General features: G+C 38.6%; 3 protein-coding genes across 3 annotated transcripts; all 3 read left to right on the plus strand.

The window, feature by feature from the left end:
• Window positions 1–9078: 9078 nt before the first annotated feature.
• Window positions 9079–16875, plus strand: LOC136674461 (trace amine-associated receptor 13c-like). Its single transcript, XM_066650467.1, has 4 exons — window positions 9079–9099; window positions 15897–16290; window positions 16474–16781; window positions 16870–16875. The coding sequence occupies exons 1-4, from the start codon at window positions 9079–9081 to the stop codon at window positions 16873–16875; spliced, it is 729 nt and encodes a 242-aa protein (XP_066506564.1).
• Window positions 16876–18022: 1147 nt separating this feature from the next.
• Window positions 18023–19048, plus strand: LOC136674462 (trace amine-associated receptor 6-like). Its single transcript, XM_066650468.1, has one exon. The coding sequence runs from the start codon at window positions 18023–18025 to the stop codon at window positions 19046–19048; it is 1026 nt and encodes a 341-aa protein (XP_066506565.1).
• Window positions 19049–20658: 1610 nt separating this feature from the next.
• Window positions 20659–21678, plus strand: LOC136674337 (trace amine-associated receptor 13c-like). Its single transcript, XM_066650297.1, has one exon. It carries the CDS (start codon window positions 20659–20661, stop codon window positions 21676–21678), a length of 1020 nt encoding a protein of 339 aa, XP_066506394.1.
• Window positions 21679–23593: the final 1915 nt, after the last annotated feature.

A 23593-nucleotide genomic window follows, 5' to 3' on the forward strand; every position in this document is an offset into this window, starting at 1 on the left:
ATTGGTGAGCAGTACACAACAAATTCACCAGTGTTAAATCAACAGCATTAGTTTAAAAATGTAAGCTGTTCAACACTCTCAGTGTTAATTTAACACGAATAGTGTTGATTTGATATTGGTGAATTTGCTGTGTAGCAAACTCTGTAATAGCTCAGTTTATTTACATTGTTGGTGGAATTGGACTTTGCCAAGATGTTGGGGTTGAGGTATATGCATTAAGTAGTGCTAAATAGGGGCAGTCCTCTAGCTAGAAATGTATTTCCTGCCAAGAGAGTAAGAGGCATGTTAGAGAGAACCATTTGTTCATGCAATACAATGGACAGGTAGTTGGTCACTGGTTGAAGGGCCTCACTGTTAAGTAGAAACTCAGTTTGTAGAGGGCCTACTTCACAGTCCGAAACTGTGCTCAATATCTAAAAGCATGTGTCCATGATAATGGGTTCCTGGAATAAATGTCCCTGAAGCTCTTGCCAATGGAAAGGTCCTGCTTCAGCTTGCAGAATGCAAACTGCACTGTGACTGACAAAGTGGATTTTCTCCACCTTGTACATTTGTGGACAAGTCAGATAATGGAGCCACTCCAGGAGTAGTACACAATCCCTGAAGTACCCCAACAAACCCAAAAAAAGCATGCACCTGGGTCTTGTTAGATGGTCAAAGAGACTCTCTCATTGTCCTCAACTTTTTTTTCCCTGTGGTTTGATCAATCTGTCCTACAGAGTAACTCAGCTACTGGGATTTGGAAAGGGCCAAATGGACAGATAGGTGGCTAGTTCAGTCTCCCCTCAAGGTATTAACTAGTTTGAAACAAGTGCTGAGCTCATGTCTCTGAGTGGGTAATGACAGATGGGCAGCAGAGAACATCTGCTCAGCACCATTTACTTGAGACCCTGGAAAGTTGTTGGAAATCAATTCAGGTTGATCAGTAAGGCCAGTAACCTGACCTGTGTTTTTCTATTGGAATCTTTAGTGACCTGACATGTATATCTGAAGTATATTCTCCTCTACAACTTTCTTGAAGATCTCATGTGGTCAATATTGCTTGCAACTTATGACTCCAGTGGGTTGTTTAATATTGTGTTGCACCACATGGGTGGAGCCAGGCCCAGTTTGTAACATCTATTTGTACTAGTCCACAAGCTTTTCTAGTTCTTGGAAGATCAGGGCAGAATTTGAGTGCAGCATGGTGTGTTCTTTGTCACCTGAGAATGATGACAAAATATCTAAGGCTCAATCCATATTTATTAAGTTGACATGGTATAATTATAGATTTTTCCAGTTGCCTAGCTTTTGCACTCAACACTTCACCTCCATAAAAGAAATGGGACTGCTACCAAAAGCATGTGGTTGCTGTCATGTTTGATTTGCATGAACCTGTTAGAGGTTGTGAGATCTCACAAAACACAAAATATAGGTAGGGGAGAAGGAAATCCCAGTTCTGGTCATTCACAGATCAGGTAGAACAACTGTCTGGAATCATGGAGGGCGGACTTATGGAGGCGGACGCACTTGCTAAAACACCTAGACAGAGACTTGAACAGAGAGATCGTACAGGAAGAGTTAAACAAGGACCTGGAGAAGGAGAGCAAAATAGAGAACTGAACAAGGAGAGCTAAACAGAGAACTGAACAGATACAAAGAGAGCTAGACTAAGAACTGAACAGATACAAAGAGAGCTAGGCTGAATCAATATACAAACAAACTTGAGACAAGGGAAGCGAAAGGAACAAGGCAAGGGAATGAGCGACACAAGACAGACAGACTGGAGAGTACAAATTAAGGTGGAAACGCGGAGACAAACAGACTGGATAACAACATGACTTAGGAAAATGAACAGAGGAAACGACATGACCTGGGAGTTGAAACGATACGACAACATGAAACGACAGAGACAGGCAGACCAGACTTGCGACATCACAGAGCGGAAAAGGAAGCAAAACAATACAACTAGACTTTGGAAAGGAAACAGCAAGACTGGGAATTGGAACGAATGACCAACAAGAGGAAGTGAGACAAGGGGACTTAAATACATAACACAGACAAGACACACCTGAAACAGATAACGAGGAGGACGGACAAGGAGGCGGGACATGGGCGGAGACATGGACAATAACAAAGAGAGCCATGTGCTGAGTGAACACATGGCAGGGAAAACAGACATGACGAGGGCGTGACAGATGCACCCCCCCCCCCTCCCAGGGCGCGTACAACTAAACCCGATGTAGGTGAGGGAGACAAGACTGAGGACAGGACTGGATTAGGAACGGGAGACAAGACTGAGGACAGGACAGACGCATTAAATTAACCAAATATTGATTATTTTAAAACACAAGACATATTTTCACTTTTTTCTCAATGAAATTGGACCTTAAAATGGTGGCATTACTTAATCCTGTTTATATATGGTTCCTTCTTAACATTTGTAATTTTAACTTGCCTTTGTGTATGCAGCAGTGAAATTGTGTTTACAGACAATGCAGTGGTTTCCAAAAGAAAACCTGCTTCATTTTAAATCCATGCCACCCCAGGGTCTGAAATCACTACAAGCTAATGCTTTTGAGCCTTGTTTGTTGCATATAGAGATTACACCATAATTCTCTAAAACTGTAAACTATATTACATATCAGTTTTTAAACTGACAAATTATATTCTTGAATGAATGAATGTTGCAGTTTTCCAGTTTTATTATTATTTTAATGTAAAGAAGTCCCACACTTAAAAAAATGCAAAGCATTTATTTAGAAGCCTGCAAAAACTTACTTTGTTTGTAGACTGACCAAAAATCATATTATATATTCTATCCTATGAGTAAGCACCTCACATTTTCTGGACAAGATCTAGGGCATAGAAACCAATTAGAAACACCATGACCCCATGGCAGTCTCGAGTGCTGACCTCCCCTAGTGTTTTGCTCACTGTGTAAATATGTCATCTTAAGACAGTTATTTTTAACATTTCTACCACTCTGAACTAGTCTCAGCTGACCCAACACGGTACGTCATGATGATGTTAGAGTTACACTATCCACTAGTGGGAGGATTCATGCTCATGTATAAAACAGAGTTAAATTTCTGAATCATTTCAGATTCTTCAGCACTGTCTTTATTTCAGATGGACGACCAAGACTACAGGCACAACATCACAGTTCAATATTGCATTCCGGAAAATAACACATCTTGCATTAAAGAGGTGAAAAAAGGCCCTGGATATATTCTACTATACTTGATCCTCTCATGTATATCTTTGTGCACTGTGTTACTGAACCTGATGGTGATCATCTCCATCTCTCACTTCAAGCAGCTCCACACTCCAACCAACATGATCATACTCTCTCTGGCTGTGGCTGATTTTCTCGTGGGACTGGTTAATATGCCTGTGGATCTAAATGGCCTGATAGATTCCTGTTGGTATTTTGGAAGAATAGCATGCTACATTTGCCAAATAATTTGCTTTGTCTCAATGTATGGCTCTCTGTACAGTGTGGTACTCATAGCAGTTGATAGGTTCATTGCTATCACTAACCCTCTGCAGTATTCCAGTCAAATCACACATCATAAAACCTTACTGTCCATAATTCTAGGCTGGTCAGTTTGTCTGTGTTATGTCATCATGTATTTATACATGAATGACAATTTTATACCATATCAGATGTCCACCCAATGTTATGGAGAGTGTGTGTTGGATGTAAAACATTATTGGGCCATTTTAGACCTTGTAGTTGCATTTATAGCCCCTTGCTCTTTTATATTAGTCTTGTATTCAGTTATTTTCAAAGTGGCAATACATCAAGCCAAAGCTGTCAGAACTGTGAAAAACGGTGCCTCAAACAACCATGGAGCTAAAAAGGCAAGGACTTCTGAAAACAAAGCAGCCAAAAAATTAGGCACAGTGGTTTTTGTTTACCTTGCTTGCTGGGTACCACTTTATCTAAGCTCTGTGTCAATCCACACATCTTTGACTGTGTGGACTATTTTTATCTGGTTAATAGATATGAACTCTTTTGTGAACCCACTGATGTATGCCATTTTATATACATGGTTCAGAACATCAACCAAGTATATTTTAACAGGAAGAATATGTGAATCATCATCTTCAAAGCTGAATGTGTTTCCTGAACATTAACCTCAGTCAGATTTTATTAAATACAGCAGAGTCTATTTGATATTTCACTGCTCTAGTTTATTGTTTATTGTACATTTTCACACATATATTTAAATTAATTTATAAGGAAAACATGGAGACATTTCACAGATGTCATAATTTATACTTTAATAATTTATTCAGGATGGTTTGTGTTTTAATAAGCAATATGTGGCACAGCACGTAGTGTCACAGTCACGCAGCTCCAGGGTCCTGAGGTTGTGGGTTCAAGTCCCACTCCAGGTGACTGTCTGTGAGAAGTGAAGGACTGGCACCCCGTCCTGGGTGTGTTCCTGCCTGGCACCCAGTCATTCCGGCTAATCTCTGGGCGCACCATAACCCTGAAATGGATAAGTGGTTACAGACAATGAATGAATGAATTAACTTAACAGAGACTTGTTGGATGTTTGCTTAAACCTCAGTGTTGAAAATACACTGCTTCCTCAGGAAGATTGAAATAAAGAGATTTGGAATAGGTCAGAACCAAGTCCTGAGCATTACAGACTAAGGCCACATATATATATATATATATATATATATATTTTTATATTTCTCCCACCCCTGGCACAAGCTCAATGTAGATTTCTTAGCAAAATTATTTAAGTCTGAGGAAGGATTGAAGGTATTGAGATGGATAAAAATCTGAGGATTTGGGTGATTAAGATGGAGAAAGTGAGTGTTAATAAAGTGCCAGACAGCTAAACTGCTTCTGCCTCTGGTTCCCTCCTTCTCGGAATATCAAACAGATTAATACTAATATGCTTCATGTTAAAAGTAGTTGGTTAATTTTCATAATATTGTTTTGCGTAGCTAATCATATTTTCCTTATACAAACCGGATTCCAAAAAAGTTGGGACACTAAACAAATTGTGAATAAAAACTGAATGCAACAATGTGGACATGGCAAATGTCAAAATTTTATTTGTAATAGAACATAGATGACAGATCAAAATTTTAATCTGAGTAAATGTAACATTTTAAAGAAAAAATATGTTGATTCAAAATTTAACAGTGTCAACAAATCCCAAAAAAGTTGGGACAAGTAGCAATAAGTGGCTGGAAAAATGAAAATTGAACATATAACGAACAGCTGGAAGACCAATTAACACTAATTAGGTCAACTGACAATTGATTGGGTATAAATAGAGCTTCTCAGAGTGTCAGTGTCTCTCTGAAGCCAAGATGGTAAGATGATCACCAATTCCACCATTGTTGCACAGAAAGATAGTGCAACAATACCAGAATGGTGTTACCCAGCATAAAATAACAAAGACTTTTAAGTTATCATCATCAACCGTTCATAAGATCATCAAAAGATTCAGAGAATCTGGAACAATTGCTGTGCGTAAGGGTCAAGGCCGTAAAACTCTACTGGATGCTCGTGATCTCCGGGCCCTTAAACGTCACTGCACCTCAAACAGGAATGCCACTGTCAAGGAAATAACAGAATGGGCTCAGGAATACTTCCAGAAAGCATTGTCAGTTAACACAATCCACTGTGCCATCCGCCGTTACCAGCTGAAATTCTACAGTGCAAAGAGGAAGCCATTTCTAAGCTCCACAAGCTCAGACGTTTGCACTGGGCCAAGGGTCTTTTAAAATGGAGTGTGGCAAAATGGAAGACTGTTCTGTGGTCAGATGAGTCACAATTTGAAGTTCTTTATGGAACACTGGGACGCCATGTCATCCGGACCAGAGAGGACAAGGATAACCCAAGTTGTTATCAACGCTCCGTTCAGAAGCCTGCATCACTGATGGTATGGGGTTGCATGAGTGCTTGTGGCATGGGCAGCTTGCATGTCTGGAAAGGCATCATTAATGCAGAGAACTATGTTCAGGTTCTAGAACAACATATGCTCCCGTCTAGACGTCATCTCTTTCAGGGAAGACCCTGCATTTTTCAACAAGATAATGCCAGACATTCTGCAGAAATCACAACATCATGGCTACGTAGGAGAAGGATCCGGGGACTGAAATGGCCAGCCTGCAGTCCTGATCTTTCACCTATAGAGAACATTTGGTGCATCATAAAGAGGAAGGTGCGACAAAGAAGGCCCAAGACGATTGAACAGTTAGAGGCCTGTATTAGACATGAATGGGAGAGCATTCCTGTTTCTAAACTTGAGAAACTGGTCTCCTCTGTCCCCAGACATCTGAGTGTTGTAAGAAGAAGGGGAGATGCTACAAAGTGGTAAAAAGTGGCCTTGTCCCTACTTTTTTGGGATTTGTTGACGCCATGAAATTTTGAAACAACATATTTTTCCCTTAAAATAACATTCTCTCAGTTTAAACTTTTGATCTGTGATTTGTGTTCTATTCTGAATAAAATATTAGATGTTGGCACCTCCACATCATTGCAGTTTTTGTGACTCAGTTTTTATTCACAATTTGTGTAGTGTCTCAACTTTTTTGGAATCTGGTTTGTATGATGAAAATGTACACTAAATATATATTATAAAGTCCACATTACGAATAAATAAACGAGGTATCAAGAGACCTGTCTCTACACTGGGCCTGTCCTTAATCAACAAACATTTACAAACTATTATAAAGAGTTAATCCCAGTTTGTTTGTCAATTTACTGTATGACCATTTTAATGAGTTTAAAGAAGCAATATATATGATATTTACTGTACAATGTCCAGGGTGTATGATCATAGTTTAAGGAAACTATCACTCTCACAGCAGTATATTCTCCTTGAGAAGTGGCCAGTCTAGAGTGGAGCTCATAGATCCCACCCTCCGAGGTCCTGCCTGTCGTCCTGCCCTCTCTCCAACCTTTTTTTAGTCCATTGTGTGGCCAGGTCTACCAACAGTATCTTGCAGCTATTAAAATGACCAATTGAACATTATTAATGTTTTATTTTACCAGAAGCAAAAAGCCCAACTGTCCTAAAAATCTCCATGACTAGAGACAGAGTAAAATATTGGCCCTATGTTGGAAAAGTGGAGGCAGATAAGCAGAAACACTACAGAACAGAGCAAGAGCTGACAAATTTTCTTGTGAACAGGTAACAGCAAATAATTTCTGAAAAACTGCACAACTGTTTAAGGTGGAAAGGAATATTCAATAAGAAGCTGGACAAAACGCAAATAAGATTCTTACACAGACCCATTTAAGGTGGAACTAAATGCTTGAATACAAAAATTGTGAATAATTGGCTGAATAATACAATTGGTTTGTTTGTTTTAAATGGATATGTAGTGTATGTTGTTTTTTTTTTTTTTTTCATACACCATGATACCTATGTGAGTATATATTTAATATATATATTTGTATATTGTGTTTATAGTGTTGACCTTATTCAAACTCTTATACTTCGACTTTAAAGATAAGCTAGGCACTATGGCTTGTGATTAAAATGTGGCTAACTGAAGTTTGATTAAGTGTAAATTTATAAAGGGACTTAATTAGGCATCAGCTCATGGAGAACGTGAGAGTTCAGCTTGCTTACTCGTTTGCCGTTTCACCGAGCCGTCGCTTCCTGCTGTTTGCAGGCGTGGCTGGTTCTCCCCGGAGTGGAGTGGCTTCTTCAGAGTAGTCGCCTCGCTGCTCGGTTCTCCAGAAGGAATGCCCTTAGAAGTCGGTTTATAACGCTAATATATATCCGCTTTCAACTAATCTAAAAGGGTGATATCTTATTCTGGCCACGAATAAGTTTCACCTGCTTTGATTACTCGTGAGATCAAACTTCGATGGGCGATAAATCAAAAACACAATTAAAAGAAAAGAAGATATTCAAATCACTCGACGTATTCGTAAATTTCTCTCACACTAGCTAACTCAAGACGTCTCCTGGGAGCTTAGTGAGTCTTCGTTCGTCGGCCTGAAGAGGAGAAAACGTCTCGCTTGGAGAGTTTGGTGCTTTTAAGAGATGAAACAAAGAGAACGTGTGCAGGCGTTCAGAGCGGAAACGAAGTTAAGAGTCAGAGAGAAAGAGCTGAGTTGAGCTTCCGATCTTCTGAGCTGCTGTGGTGTTTCTTGAGCTGAACCGCTGAACTGCTGAGCTGCACTGCATGGGCGAACTGCACTGATGTGCCGAGCTGAACTTCTTTTCAAAGCCAGCGCGGTCACGCCCTATTGAGAGGTGTCCTTTCTTTGATTGGGTCAAGTCCGAGGCTCACGTGACTCTCCCGAAAGAGAGAAGAGGGGGAAGGTTTGCAAGGTACAAGTACCTTACAGCTCGCCAGATTGACCCTGGCACCCCATACTCCCAGAGCACCTCCCACAGAATCTCTCAGAGAACAAGGTCATATGCCTTCTCCAAATCCACAAAGCCCCCTTAATCATCTGTGAAAAAGTAAAGAGTTGGTCCATAGTTTCACAGCCAGGACGAAATCCTCCAAAATCCTAGGTTCGACTATTGGATGGATTCTCCTTTTCAGCACCTTGGCATAGACTTTCCCAGGGAGGCTGAGAAGTGTGATGCCATGATAATTGCCACACTTTCTGTGGTCCCCTTTTTAAAAAAAATACGAACTACCCCTGTTTGCCAATCCAAAGGCACCATTTCGAGGTCCATGCAATATTGAATAGGCATGTCATCCAAGACAGCCCAACAGTATCGAGTGGCTTCAGTAACTCTGGGCAAATTTCGTCCACTCCTGGAGCTTTGCCACTGCACTTCAGACAAGGAGGTGGAATCCGACACCCCAGACATTTCTGGCCCTACCTCCTGCACAGGAGGCATGTCTCTCGGGTTAAGGAGTTCCTCAAATTCCTCCTTCCAATGGCCAACATTACGCTCAGTCGAGTTCAGAGTTTCACAGCACACCCTCACTATACATTTGGACTTACCAGGTCTGTCCAGCAGCTTCCCCTGCCATCGGATCCAACTCACCACCAGATGAGGATCGGTTGACAGCTCAGCCCCTCTCTTTACCTGAGTGTCCAAAACATATGGCCTCAGGTCAGAAGACACGACCACAAAGTCGATCATGTACGTCACGTACGACACTGTACGTCATGATGATGTTAGGGTTACACTATCCACTAGCGAGAGGGATAATGTATAAAACAGTAGAGAAGTAGAGAAGTTAACCTTCTGAATCATTTCAGTTTCATCAGCCCTGTCTCTATTTCAGATGGACGACCAACACTACAGGAACAACATCACAATTCAGTATTGCTTTCCTGACAATAATGTGTCTTGTATAAAAGAAGTCAATGAAGGCCCTGGATATTTTTTACTGTGCTTTGTTCTCTCATGTATATCTGTGTGCACTGTGGTTCTGAACCTGCTGGTGATTATCTCCATCTCTCACTTCAAGCAGCTCCACACTCCAACCAACCTGATCATCCTCTCTCTGGCTGTGGCTGATTTTCTCGTGGGACTGGTTAATATGCCTGTAGATCTAAAGGAACTGATTGACTCCTGTTGGTATTTTGGAACAACAGCATGCTACATTTCTGAAATAATATGTTTGGTCTCAATGTATGGCTCTCTGTACAGTGTTATACTCATAGCAGTTGATAGGTACATTGCTATCACTGACCCTCTGCAATATTCCAGTCAAATCACGCATCATAAAACCTTACTGTCCATAATTTTTGGCTGGTGTTTTTGTCTGTGTTATGTTCTCATGTATTTGTATTTTAATATCAATCTTTTATCTCAGATCTCCACCCAATGTTATGGAGAGTGTGTTGTGGACGTAAAGCATTCCTGGGCCATCATTGACCTTGTATTTGCATTTATAGCCCCTTGCTGTTTTATATTTGTCTTGTATTCAGTTATTTTTAAAGTGGCAATACATCAAGCCAAAGCTATCAGAGCTGTGAAAAATTGTGCCTCAAACAAACTTCGAGCTAAAATGTCGAAGTCTGAAATTAAAGCAGCCAAGAAATTAGGAACAGTCATTTTTGTTTACCTTGCTTGCTGGATATCATATTATTTAAGTTCTGTGTCCGTTCGCACATCTTTGATTGTGTGGATTGTTTTTGCCTGGTTAATAGATTTGAACTCTTTTGTGAACCCACTGATGTATGCCATTTTCTAGTCATGGTTCAAAGCATCTGCAAAGTATATTGTGACATGCAGAATATTTAATTCATCATCTTCAAAACTGAAATTGTTTCCTGAACATTAAACTCCAACTGATGTCATATGACAGAACAGAGACATCTTGATATTGTACTGCTGCATTATATATATATATATATATATATATATATATATATATATATATATATATATATAATTTTTTTCCCATATTCATATGTTCAGAAATCTCTAAACCCATTCATAAAGAGAAGTGGGTGATCTTTCACATATGAATCATAACCTTTGTTTTGGAAAATTACTGAAAATTGAAATTATTGAAAATTGATCACATTATATTATTTTGATTTTAAAAGTGTAACTTATTAAATTATCACTTTCACTATAAAGTTTACCTGTAGCCCAGATTTATAGAGACTAAATGGACGGATGGGTAAGACTACCAGACTCTGCAAGAGCTTCATCCCTCAGGCCATCAAACCTTTGAACTGTAAAAGCTCACACAATGCACGCTGCCAATTAAAATAAAAAAACTCATCACCCTTATCTTGATATAAATCCATGTATACTATGTAGACTACAATAATGCAGATGTGCAATATTCATGTGCAATATTTTTCTGCTATATATGTATATGAAATTCCATGCGTATACCTATTTATTATACACACTGCCATTCCTTGCTGCTATTATTTAATTTCGTAAATATAGTGCCTTATTCTGTGTAGTTGTATTGTCTATAGTTGATTGTGAGTATGTCTATTTAAATTATGTATTGCCTTATTTTGCATAGCACATTGGAGTTTAGAGAAACGGAGACTAGTTTAGCTGTGCACTGCTGTGTGTTGTCTAAATGACAATAAAGTTCACTTTGACTTTGACTTGACTCAATGCTGACCATGAACTGCTTCCCCAGCTAGGTTGAGAGAAAAGGAAGAAGCCAGAGATTCAATCAAAGTGGCAAAGCTCCTTAGCATTATAAATTTTATTTATTTTTTTCATGAACACAAATGCTCTGAGCTAGTCTCAGCTGACCCAACATGATGATGTTAGGGTTATACTATGCATTAGTGGGAGGATTCATTTTGATGTATAAAACAGCATAGACATTAACCTTTTGAATCATTTCAGATTCTACAGCTCTGTCTCTATTTCAGATGGATGACCAAGACTACAGGGAAAACATCACAGTTCAATACTGCTTTTCTGACAATAATGCATCTTGTAGAAAAGAGGTCAAAGAAGGCCCTGAATATATATTTCTGTGCATCATTCTTTCATGTATATCTGTGTGCACTGTGTTTCTGAACCTGCTGGTGATCATCTCCATCTCTCACTTCAAGCAGCTCCACACTCCAACCAACCTGATCATCCTCTCTCTGGCTGTGGCTGATTTTCTTGTGGGACTGTTTAATATGCCTTTGGATCTAAATGACCTGATGAATTCCTGTTGGTATCTTGGATCAATAGCCTGCTACATTCGTCAAATAGTCAGTTTAATCTCAATATATGCCTCTCTGTACAGTGTGATACTCATAGCAGTTGATAGGTACATTGCTATCACTAACCCTCTGCAGTATTCCAATCAAATCAAGTCAAGTCAAGTCAAGTCAAGTTTATTTATATAGCACATTTAAAAAGACAGTGAATGTCAGCCAAAGTGCTGCACATTAAAAATCAACTAACAAAACAAACCAGATAAAATTATAAAACATACATGTAAAAGAAATAAAACAAATAAAAGAATCCAACAATGAAACGTTGTGGAGAAAAATACAGATAACAAGACAACATAAACCAAGGCAGAGACAAATGGCTAAAGTAATTTAAAAGGACCCAAAGGCCAGAGAAAATAAATATGTTTTTAAATTAGACTTAAAAGTTACTACTGTAGGGGATTGTTTTATAAAGTGTGGGAGACTGTTCCAAAGTCTTGGAGCGGCTGCAGCAAAAGCCCGATCTCCTTTGAACTTCAACCGAGAGCGAGGGGTGTCTAAAAGCAATTTGTCAGAGGAACGTAGGGCACGTGAGGTAGATCGAAAGCAAAGAAGATCCGAAATATATTTTGGAGCCAGGCCATGGAGAGCTTTGAAAACAAACAGTAAGATTTTAAATTCAACTCGGTATTTCACTGGTAGCCAGTGCAACGATTTCAACACAGGGGTAATTCTCTCCCTTTTCTTGGTACCGGTCAAAAGCCTTGCAGCTGCATTTTGGACCAGTTGCAATCGTGACAGGCTGGATTGAGATATACCCAGGTACAGAGAATTACAATAATCGATACGGGAGGAGATAAAAGCATGTATAACTGTTTCCAGGTCTTTAAAAGACAGTATTCTCTTAAGTTTAGCTATATGACGGAGTTGAAAGAAACTACCTCTCACAACAGTGCTTATTTGCTTTTCAAATGTAAGATCGGTGTCTATGATGAAACCAAGGTTTTTTACTTGGCTGTGTACATTAGATGACAGACGCCCCAGTTCATTGGCCATGGTGGGGGTCAAGTGGGAATTTCCGAAAATGATCACATCTGTCTTGTCTTGGTTCAGTTTAAGAAAGTTTTTAGACATCCAGCACTCCACGTCCCTCAAACAATCCAACATGAGTTTTAGTGAACAATTCTCTCCTGATTTCAGCGGAAGATAAAGCTGTGTGTCATCGGCATAACAATGATTGAAACATTATATTTTTGAAAGATTGACCCCAGAGGGAGCATGTACAGAGAAAAGAGGATGGGTCCCAAGATAGAGCCCTGAGGTACACCACAAGTAAGAGATGCAGGAGAGGAAGAGGAAGACTGTCCTATATTAACAGAAAAAGTTCGATTTTCTAAGTAGGAAGCAAACCACTTCAACGCAAGATCCTGGATGCCAACGTCAGACAACAAGCGATCTAACAGGATGGTGTGGTCAACTGTGTCAAAGGCTGCACTTAGGTCCAGGAGAATTAAAACAACACACTTTCCTGAATCAACTGCTAGGAGTATGTCATTTAATACTTTAAGAAGGGCAGACTCAGTACTGTGGTGTGCTCTAAAACCTAACTGAAATGTGTCTAAGATATTATGTTTGTCTAAAAAAGAAGAAAATTGATGAAAAACAACCTTCTCCAAGACTTTTGACAAGAAAGGTAGCTTAGAGATTGGTCTAAAATTATTGAGGACTGATGGATCTAGGCCAGGCTTTTTTAAAAGAGGCTGAACAACTGCATGTTTAAAACAAGAAGGCACAATACCATTAATGAGACTGCTGTTTATTATGGACAATATACAGTTGATGGACAATATACTTATCTACTTACCTTGCTGTGCATAATTCTTGGCTGGTCTTTTTGTGTGTGTATTTCCATCATGTTTGTATATGTAAATTATGATATTTTGAATGACATGAATGGCATTATTCTATTATCTCCCCAAATACCTCCTGGCACATGCTCAATGAAAAGCACATGGAAATTACAGAAAATTCTGTGGAAGAGCTGAGGAGACAAGGAGAATAAGCGACTGATTTGTTTGTTTTTCAAGATGGTGATGATGAGTGTTAATAAAGTGCCAGAAAAACAAACTTCTGCCTCTGGTTCCCTTCTTCTGGGTATAAAAGAGAGTAACATATTGTTGCTGTCCAATGAAAAACATGTATCAACTATGTAAAGAAGAAAACATCCTTAAGTCCAGTTCAAGTTAATATTAAAAGGTTTCTTTTCAAAACAAGGATAAAATGTGAAGAACAACTACTGTGTTCAAATTATTTAGTAACCTAAAAATCCACAAACATGGATATATGCAAATGAGGGTCACAAATACCCAGAGTCTTCATAAATATGGCTAAAATTATATCAAGGTGCTGAGTCACTTATGATAAACCCCCCACAACCACCACCAATTTGACTTTGGGCAAGCTGGTGAAGGTTACTCTTGATGGTTAATATATGTTTTATTTATTTATTTATTTCTTCATTTATAATTTTTGTTAGTTCATTTTATTTGAACAACAAAGGTAATGTACAAATCCATACAAAATGTATAAGTCTGTATTTTAACCAGATGGTAATGTGGAAAATCACAGGGTAAAACTGGCAGTGAATGATAGCTTAGCATTTACAGTCTATACGTTTTATTTGCATTAATATTATTTCATTGTTGGCATAACTAATATCTTATGTACTCCAGGGGGAAAACAATGAAATTATTTTTATAAGTTATAAATAATGGATAAATGAGTTTGTATAGCATTCTCCCAGATACCTGAGATTTAAAAAAAAAAAAAAAAGGATATGTCCAGTTCCAGTTATCCAGTTCAGGGTTGCGGTGGGTCCAGAGCCTACTTGGAATCATTGGGCTCAAGGAGGGAATACACACTTGAAGGGTCGCCAGTCCTTCATAGGGCAACACACACCCATTCACTCACACACTCACACCTATGAACACTTTTGAGTCTCCAGTCCACCTACCAACGTGTGTTTTTGGACTGTGGGGGGAAACCGAAGCACCCAACGAAAACCCACGCAGACACGGGGAAAACACATCAAACTCCTCACAGACAGTCACCCAGAGCGGGACTCGAACCCACAACCTCCAGATCCCTTGAGGTCTGTGATGAATGATACATGAAAATAAATCTCACTGATGCCTTTTAAATGGCATGATTTGAAAAAAAAAACATGAAATATAAAATTCTCCAAAAATGACAAATTACAGATATTTCTTTATTAACACAAACAACAAAACAACAGCAACAATAATAATAATAATATATTATTATTATTATTATTATTATTATTAATTAATAATAATAATAATAATAATAATAATATTGCTTTTACTCCATTACCATGCTTCAGTATTTGTTATTGGCTATTTCGAGATGTCATTCAGGAAACTGACCTAGTCAGATTTAACGTTCCTTTATTTACAAGGAGGAGCTTCGATGTCCATTGCCTTTCTTTCATCATTTGTCTGCCTAAATGTTTATACCTGGATTGTTTCACATCTGTCCATTTAATTATTTGAGCAAAATGTGCCGTGTATGTGGCATTCCTCCTGTCAGCTGCTCAACTCCCTAAAATTATCTCTTTTTTCCCTTTGATTTTACTCTTATATATTTAACTTGTAGTTTATGAAATCATGTATTTTCCTTGATGTTTTGTGGTTGTACCTTTGTGTGTAATTCTAGGTGTTTAGGTGTAGGAGTGTTTGGAGTTGTTTCTTTTAGGCGGTCCAGCCTAGTTTTAACTGTACAATGTTTGGAAACCTGCACAGTTAGCAATGTTAGGTCCATTATTGGTATTCCCCAGGTCCTCCAGTGCACCAGTGCCACTTCATTGACATCTCATGACTGAACATATTTAGGTTTTCCCACCTCCCTCGTTCACAAATGTCCTTGTTCTGCCACAGTGGTGCAGAAATGGAAATATCCTGTAAGCTTGGATGTCAGGTTCATATTAACAACTGATATTCCCTAGTGCTTTGCTGTGTGTAAAATCAGTAACTATGGAATTAGCCGCAGATATTTTTTTTTTAACACTTCAACCGCTCTGCGCTAATCTCAGCTGACCCAATACTGTACGTCATGATGATGTTAGAGTTACACTATCCACTAGTGACTTATGCTCATGTATAAAACAACATAGATGTTAACCTTCTAAATCATTTCAGATTCTTTGGCGCTCTCTCTATTTCAGATGGATGACCAACACTACAGGCACAACACCACAGTTCAATATTGCTTTCCCGATAATAATGTGTCTTGTATAAAGGAGGTCAAAGAAGGCTCTGGTCATTTTGTTCTGTGCTTTCTTCTGTCATGTATATCTGTGTGCACTGTGTTTCTGAACCTGCTGGTGATCATCTCCATATCTCACTTCAAGCAGCTCCACACTCCAACCAACCTGATCATCCTCTCTCTGGCTGTGGCTGATTTTCTCGTGGGACTGTTTGTAATGCCCATGGATATAATGCAACTGATGGACTCATGTTGGCATCTTGGTACAATAGCATGCTACATTTCTCCAATAATTAGCTTTGTCTCATTGTATGGATCTCTCTATAGTCTCATTCTCATAGCAGTTGATAGGTACATTGCTATCACTAACCCTCTGCAGTATTCCAGTCACATCACACTTCATAAAACATTGCTGTCCATAACGCTTGGCTGGTGTTTTTGTCTGAGTTATGTTATTATGTATTTATACTTTAATGACTATTTCTTTCAACATCAGCTCTCCACCCACTGTTATGGAGAGTGTGTTCTCATTGTAAAATATTCGTGGGCCATTATTGACCTTGCAATTGCCTTTCTGGCTCCTTGCTGTTTTATATTTGTGTTGTATTCAGTTATTTTTAAAGTGGCAGTTCATCAAGCCAATGCTATCAGAGCTGTGAAAAATGGGACCTCAACCAACACTGGAGCTAAAATGTCAAGGTCCTCTGAAATCAAAGCAGCCAAGAAATTAGGCACAGTTGTGTTTATTTATCTTGCTTGCTGGATACCATACTATTTAAGCTCTGTGTCAGTTGACAGCTTGACATCTGCTTCAATGGTGTGGACAGTTTTTGGGTGGCTAATAGATATTAACTCCTCTGTGAACCCACTGATATATGGCATTTTTTATTCATGGTTCAGAGCATCTGCAAAATATATTGTAACATGTAGAATATTTGAATCATCATCTTCAAGGTTTATTTTGTTTCCTGAAAATGTTTAATATCACACTTAATTTCACTGAACAGAACTGAGACTACCTCACATTGAATACTGTTTTTTTTTTTTTTTTTTTTTTATTGACCAACCTGTCTACATCAGTATCAATGTTCACTTATAAAGAAAACCTGGAGATTGATTGATGCATCATATATTTGCATTGCTTATCATGCATAATATCTCAATAGCGTTAATGATCCTAGAGACCCTACACACACAACTTAAAAGGTACATCATTAAAAAAGAATGCCTTGTGCAAAGCATGGCCTGGAGGAGTATAAACCCCTGCAGCTTTTGACTGTAGAGCAGTGACATTATGTTTTCTGGAATTATTTATCTTCATCATTGGGAATATGATGGAATGGTGTTTGATTTAAAAAATTACATATTTTGTCAACAAATAATAACTGACCTCATTGATGGCAATGTGAATGAATGCAGCCAAACCCACAAATGGTCCAATGTCTAGTGCCAGTCCTGCTCAGATAGCAGAATCATTTACTCAAGCAAATGCAGGGGTTGCAGTCTTTCCTAATTATATATTTTTTTCTCATAAGAACTGCTGGAAAAAACTGCCTGGTTAAACAATTTTGGTGCATTCAGACCTGCCTTTAGAAAGTTCCCTAAAAGGTTCTACAAGGGGGATATTAGGGGTACTGGCCTTTTTTCTACTTTGCCTGGATGCTACTGCTAGGCACTGCTTAAAATACATATATGTACTCAATTCCAAATCATTGGTGTTTTTATAGTAAGATAGAAGCAAAACCACATTGTGCTGCTGCAGTTGCAATAAAGATTCCACAGATCTATTCCACAAATCTTTAGGCATTTTAGAGTAGGGTCCATGGCATTAGATGCCAGTTAAATAATACTGACCCCAAGTAAACTCTATTATTCCAACTCATCTATGGTCTGGTATAGAAGGTTGTAGGGTAAACATTAACAGCTGCTCATCCCTAGGGCTTTGCTCACTGTACAAAATTGGTAACTTGATAGAAAAAATAAAAAATATATTGTAAACACTCCTACCACTCTGGTGACCCAGCTGACCCAGCATTGTATGTTATGATGATGTTAGGGTAACACTATCCACTAGTGGGAGGATTCATGTTCATGTATAAAAAGGCAGCGAAGGTAGCCTTCTGAATCATTTCAGATTGTTTATCCCTCTCTTTACTTCAAATGGAGGAATCAGACTACAGGCAAAACATCACAATTCAGTATTGCTTTCCTGACCACAATGCATCTTGTAGAAAAGAGGTCAAAGAAGGACCTGGATATATGTTTCTGTGCTTTGTTCTCTCATGTATATCTGTGTGCACTGTGTTTCTGAACCTGCTGGTGATCATCTCCATCTCTCACTTAAGGCAGCTCCACACTCCAACCAACCTGCTCATCCTCTCTCTGTCTGTGGCTGATTTTTTTGTGGGACTGCTTGTTATGCCTGTGAACATAATGCAACTGATGGACTCCTGTTGGTATCTTGGGACAATAGCATGCATAATTATTTCAATAATTAGTTTTGTTTCAATGTTAGGATCTTTGTGTAGTCTCATTCTCATAGCAGTTGATAGGTACATTGCTATCACTGACCCTCTGCTGTATTCCACTCGAATCACTGTTCATAAAACCGTGCTGGCCATAATTCTTGGCTGGTGTTCATATCTTTGTTACTTGATCATATTTTTGTACTTTAATGACTATTTCTTTCAATCTCAGCTCTCCACCCGTTGCTATGGAGAGTGTGTTCTGGTTGTAAAATATACTTGGGTCATCATTGACCTTGTAATATCATTTTTAGCCCCTTGCTCTATTACATTAATCTTGTATTCAGTCATATTTAAAGTAGCAAGACATCAAGCCAAAGCTATAAGAGCAGTGAAGAGTGATGCCTCAAACAAGCATGGAGTTAAAAGAATAGGCTCTTCTGAAATCAAAGCAGCCAAAAAATTAGGTACTGTCATTTTTGTTTATCTTGCTTGCTATATACCATATTATTTAAGCTCTATGTCAGTTAATAACTTGGCATCTTCTTCAATGGTGTGGACAGTGTTTGGCTGGCTAATAAACATTAACTCTTCTGTGAACCCACTGATATATGCCATTTTCTATTCATGGTTCAGAGCATCTGCAAAGTATATTTTAACCTGTAGAATATTTGAATTCTCAACATCACGGCTGAATACATTTCCTGATCATTTAAATTGAAATTAATTTAATCTGACAGAAATGAAGACACCTGTTTGTTTGTTTGTTTGGTTAATTACCAGTCTGCATAAGCCTTTAAGATTAGTCAGAATAAAAGCCTGGTGATTTTCAACAAATGTATCTTTATTTTACATGCATTATTTTTTTTTTCTGGATAAGTGATTGTTTTAATATGTTCCTCATGTGACAAATATCAGAATAAGTTTCCTACAGTGTAACCACTGACCATGCACTAATCTGATACTGATCTTGGAGCCAAGCCAAGGCCACATAACTCTCCTCACTTGGTTCCAGCCTATAGTACATACTGCCATACTTTCAAAGTAAAATGAGGCAATGATATAAATGGCTTTGTGAGAGCTGAGGAGAAAAAGAGGACTGAGAGACTGATTTGTTTTTGTTTAAGATGTAGTTTGCAAATGTCATATTTCTCCTGCCACTGGAGTCCTCCTTCCCAGGGTGTCAGATTTCAATAGATATTTATATATCTCATTTAATCTCATATATCAGTGTATCATTATGTGTTGTAAGAAGTTTATTTGATTTTTCTGTGTAGCAATACAATTTTTCCAATTTGCTTAAAATAGACAGTAAATATTCACCTTAATACACCACAGCCCTTTTCAACAGTTTGTTTAATCCTCCTTTGTGTTCAAATTTCCAGTAGCTTGGTAAAGTTAAGATTTGCATGTGTATTAAAGCCACTGTGTTTTGTGTGATTTCTATTAGGTAGAGTGGAATAACAATGGTATTAAAGGTGTAATGTCCATGTAGTTTGTACAAGAAATTGAGGAATAAATGGTAGTATTAAAAGACCAAAGTAAGTGTAGTGTCTGCTATATAAGAAGATGGTGATGCATAAAAGGCAGTATTTGTGGTTTATATGAGGATAGTGAGAAATTACAGTGGTTTTAAAGGTGTAAAGTCTGTTGTTGTCTATAAAAAAAACAAAAGCAATGAAATTGAGCAATGAAACTGTGTTTTTAAAAGTTAACTTCAGCCATTAATAACTGACTTTTTAAAGGCAACACCTACCTAATTAACCCAAAACAGCAAAAACAAGTCAATATTATGCAACTTGGGAACATTTTTTGTATTTCTATTCATTAAATTAAAAATGTGCTCAAAAATACCAGTCAAGAACATTCTTTATAAACAACATCAGGTCATAGCCATAGTTTTGATATGCCAGGCAGAGCAGCTATTGATCTGTGGAAGAAACTGTTTCTTAGTTGAGAGTTACAAGGATACATGGCTTTGTGTAATTGTATCATCTACAAAGAAGACTATAAAACTTCTGGCCAGTTAAATCCACATGACCTCAAAATGCCTTATTATTCAAATTTAGTTATTTATAATTCAAGTCTTGTTTCTCTAGTGCTTCTCACTGTACAAAATCTGTAACTATGGCAATAGCTGTACACTCTTTAGTAAACACCTCTACCACTCTGTATTAGTCTCACCTCACCTGACACTATACGTCATGATGATGTTAGGGTTGCATTATCCAGCAGTGGGAGGATTCATGCTCATGTATAAAAAGAGAGAGAGTCAGCTTTCTGAAAAATTTCAGTTCTTTAATCCTTGTCTGATTTTTCAGCTCTGTTCAAATGGACAAACAAGACTACAGACAGAACATCACAGTTCAATACTGCTTTCCTGACAATAATGCATCTTGTAGAAAGGAGGTCAAAGAAGGCCCTGGATATATGTTTCTGTGTTTCATTCTCTCATGTTTATCTGTGTGCACTGTGTTTCTGAACCTGCTGGTGATCATCTCCATCTCTCACTTCAAGCAGCTTCACACTCCAACCAACCTGCTCATCCTCTCTCTGGCTGTTGCTGATTTTCTCGTTGGACTGTTTGTCATGCCTGTGAATATTATGCAACTGATGGACTCCTGTTGGTATCTTGGAACAATAGCATGTTACATTTCCCCAGTAATCAATTTTGTCTCAATGTTAGGATCTCTGTGTAGCTTGATACTTATAGCATTCGATAGGTACATCGCTATCACTGACCCTCTGCAGTATTCAACTCGAATCACAATTCGTAAAACCTTGCTGTCCATAATTCTTGGCTGGTTTTCATATATGTGTTACATTATCATGCTTTTATATTTTAATGACTATTTCTTTCAATCTCAGATCTCCACCCACTGTTATGGAGAGTGTGTTCTTGTCATAAAATATTCTTGGGCCATCATTGACCTTGTGGTTTCATTTCTAGCCCCTTGCTGTGTTATATTGTTTTTGTATTCAGTCATTTTTAAAGTGGCAATACATCAAGCCAAAGCTATCAGTGCTGTCAAAAATGGTGCCTCAAACAAACATGGGGCTAAAACCATAAAGTCTTCTGAAATCAAAGCAGCAAAAAAATTAGCCACTGTTATTTTTGTTTATCTTGCTTGCTGGATACCATATTATTTAAGCTCTGTTTCAGTTGACAGTTTGTCTTCTTCTTCAATGGTGTGGACTGTGTTTGGCTGGCTAATAAATATCAACTCCTCTGTAAACCCACTGATATATGCCATTTTCTATTCATGGTTCAGAGCCTCTGTAAAGTACATTGTAACATGTAGAATATTTGAAACCTCATCGTCAAGGTTTAGTTTGTTTCTTGAACACTAACCTCAGAATGAGTTCATCTGACAGAGCAGAGGCCACTTCATATTTTAGATCCCTCTAGTTTTATTACTTAATCACAAGCCATACCCGGTGATTTTTAAAAGATGCATTATATCTTTACAAACCTGTAAAGTTTTTAGCAATTGTGGTGTTTTACTAGGATATACTCATATCTCTTATGTGACCAATGTTAATCCTTTAAACCATGGCCCAAGCCCCTGGAGACCGTGTGGAGAAAGCTGCTAAGGCCTCTGTGCTGTCCATGCACTTCCACCTTCACAGCAAAGTAACAGGTCTTGGAAGTTGCCAGAGCTTTGCTCCTTGATGCAGATCTCGGAGCCAAGCCCTGAGCAGCACAGAATGAGGCCAGATGAATCTTCTTGCTCAGTACCATTCCTGACTCCCTTCAGGTGTGAGCTCAGTGAGAAACACCTGGCAAAGGTGCTTAAATATATAAATGGCTGGGGATGAACGGAGGCGAGTGTGAGGAAAGAGAGCTTTTTACTGTTTGGGGTGTAAAATCATGGTGTGTGTTAATAAATGGTCTGAATGCCAAACTACTCCTGCCTCTGGTGCCCTTCTTCTGACAAAGGCAAGCAATTACTGTATATACATAAGAGTCCGATGATCAGCACTTGGTTCTTTAAGCAATGTATTGTTATGTGTATCTAATCTTGTTTGCTTATTTGTTCAGTGTGGACATTATATAAACAGCTGATCTATATTATTAGAAAATAAAAAGGCACCAATAGATCTGTATCTGTACAGACTTGTAGTCATGGCAATAAAACTAACATTCATTTATCATCAATTCATAAGAATTAACCCCTTTTCACAGATGCTGTTTTAGGTTCTTTTTATAGCAGTTTGTACTACTCCACTTTAAAACTCCTAAGTTCCTAGGTTCTACAAATAGTAGAATGATCATTCAAGGCTTAAACTAATGTAAGCACTGGAGCCAAATCAAATCAAATCAAATTTATTTATATAGTGCTTTTCACAACTGATGTTGTCACAAAGCGGCTTCACAGAATTCCAGTAAGACAAGATTTGACATGAAATGTAAAAACAAAATGTAAAACCCTCAAGTGAGCAAGCCAGGGGCGACAGTGGCAAGGAAAAACTCCCCCAGCTGAGGAAGAAACCTTGGGAGGAACCAAGGCTCACAAGGGGTGACCCATCCTTCAGTGGTCAATCTACTGGTGATAATAGTTAGTAGTCCGTGAAAACTTCAGTGTAGGGACAGCTTCAAGGCACTTGGTGGTTGCTGGAGCGTGGGCAGCTGATCTGAAGCATGGAGGAGGATCTCGACAGTCATCCATCAGTGTCCAGACAGACAGGTGGGCAGTCGTTTACTCGGAAAGATGTAAAGGGATGGAATTAGTTTTGAACTGTTTTGTGTTTGTAAAGTAGAAAATATGAACATTTCCAGAGTGTGGCTAATGACTCCGGCAGATCTGACTATGACAGCTTTAACTAAAAGAAGAGAACCAGAAGGACACACAGACACGGGAGCATCCTGAAACACTGGCATCCCTCCGCTCCACCGTCAACAAACCTGAGTGATCGCAAGAAGCGGCGGGACGACAGCACCAGCGTCTCAGTTTACTATAATATTGTCCATGCACCCCCCGGATCTGCCGCCTTTATCTATGGGGGAGCATTAGCTACCAAATGATAAACTAAACAAATTAGTTTTTAGCCTACATTTGAAGATTGCGACTGTGTCCCAAACAACAGACTGTGACTGAGTCCCGAACATTTTCTGGAAGATCATTCCAGAGTTTGGGGGCTTTATAAGAAAAGGCTCTTCCCCCAGCTGAGGCCTTCTGAATTCTGGGAACAATTAAAAATCCAGTAGTCTGTGATCTGAGTAAACATGGAGGCTCATAATAGGAAATTGTATCTTGAAGGTATT

The sequence above is a fragment of the Hoplias malabaricus genome, chromosome 18 (genome assembly GCF_029633855.1).
Source record: "Hoplias malabaricus isolate fHopMal1 chromosome 18, fHopMal1.hap1, whole genome shotgun sequence".
NCBI lineage: Eukaryota > Metazoa > Chordata > Actinopteri > Characiformes > Erythrinidae > Hoplias > Hoplias malabaricus.

What these genes read in the sequence shown, in the direction of transcription:
- LOC136674461 (XM_066650467.1), top strand. Translation starts at nt 9,079, where the DNA reads ATGTACGTCACGTACGACACT. An exon ending in TGTACGTCACGTACGACACT is followed by an intron (nt 9,100 to 15,896) that starts GTACGTCATGAT and finishes TCTTGTATAAAG; the next exon opens with GAGGTCAAAGAAGGCTCTGG. An exon ending in ATTGCTGTCCATAACGCTTG is followed by an intron (nt 16,291 to 16,473) that starts GCTGGTGTTTTT and finishes TGTTGTATTCAG; the next exon opens with TTATTTTTAAAGTGGCAGTT.
- LOC136674462 (XM_066650468.1), top strand. Translation starts at nt 18,023, where the DNA reads ATGGAGGAATCAGACTACAGGCAAAACATCACAATTCAGTATTGCTTT.
- LOC136674337 (XM_066650297.1), top strand. Translation starts at nt 20,659, where the DNA reads ATGGACAAACAAGACTACAGACAGAACATCACAGTTCAATACTGCTTT.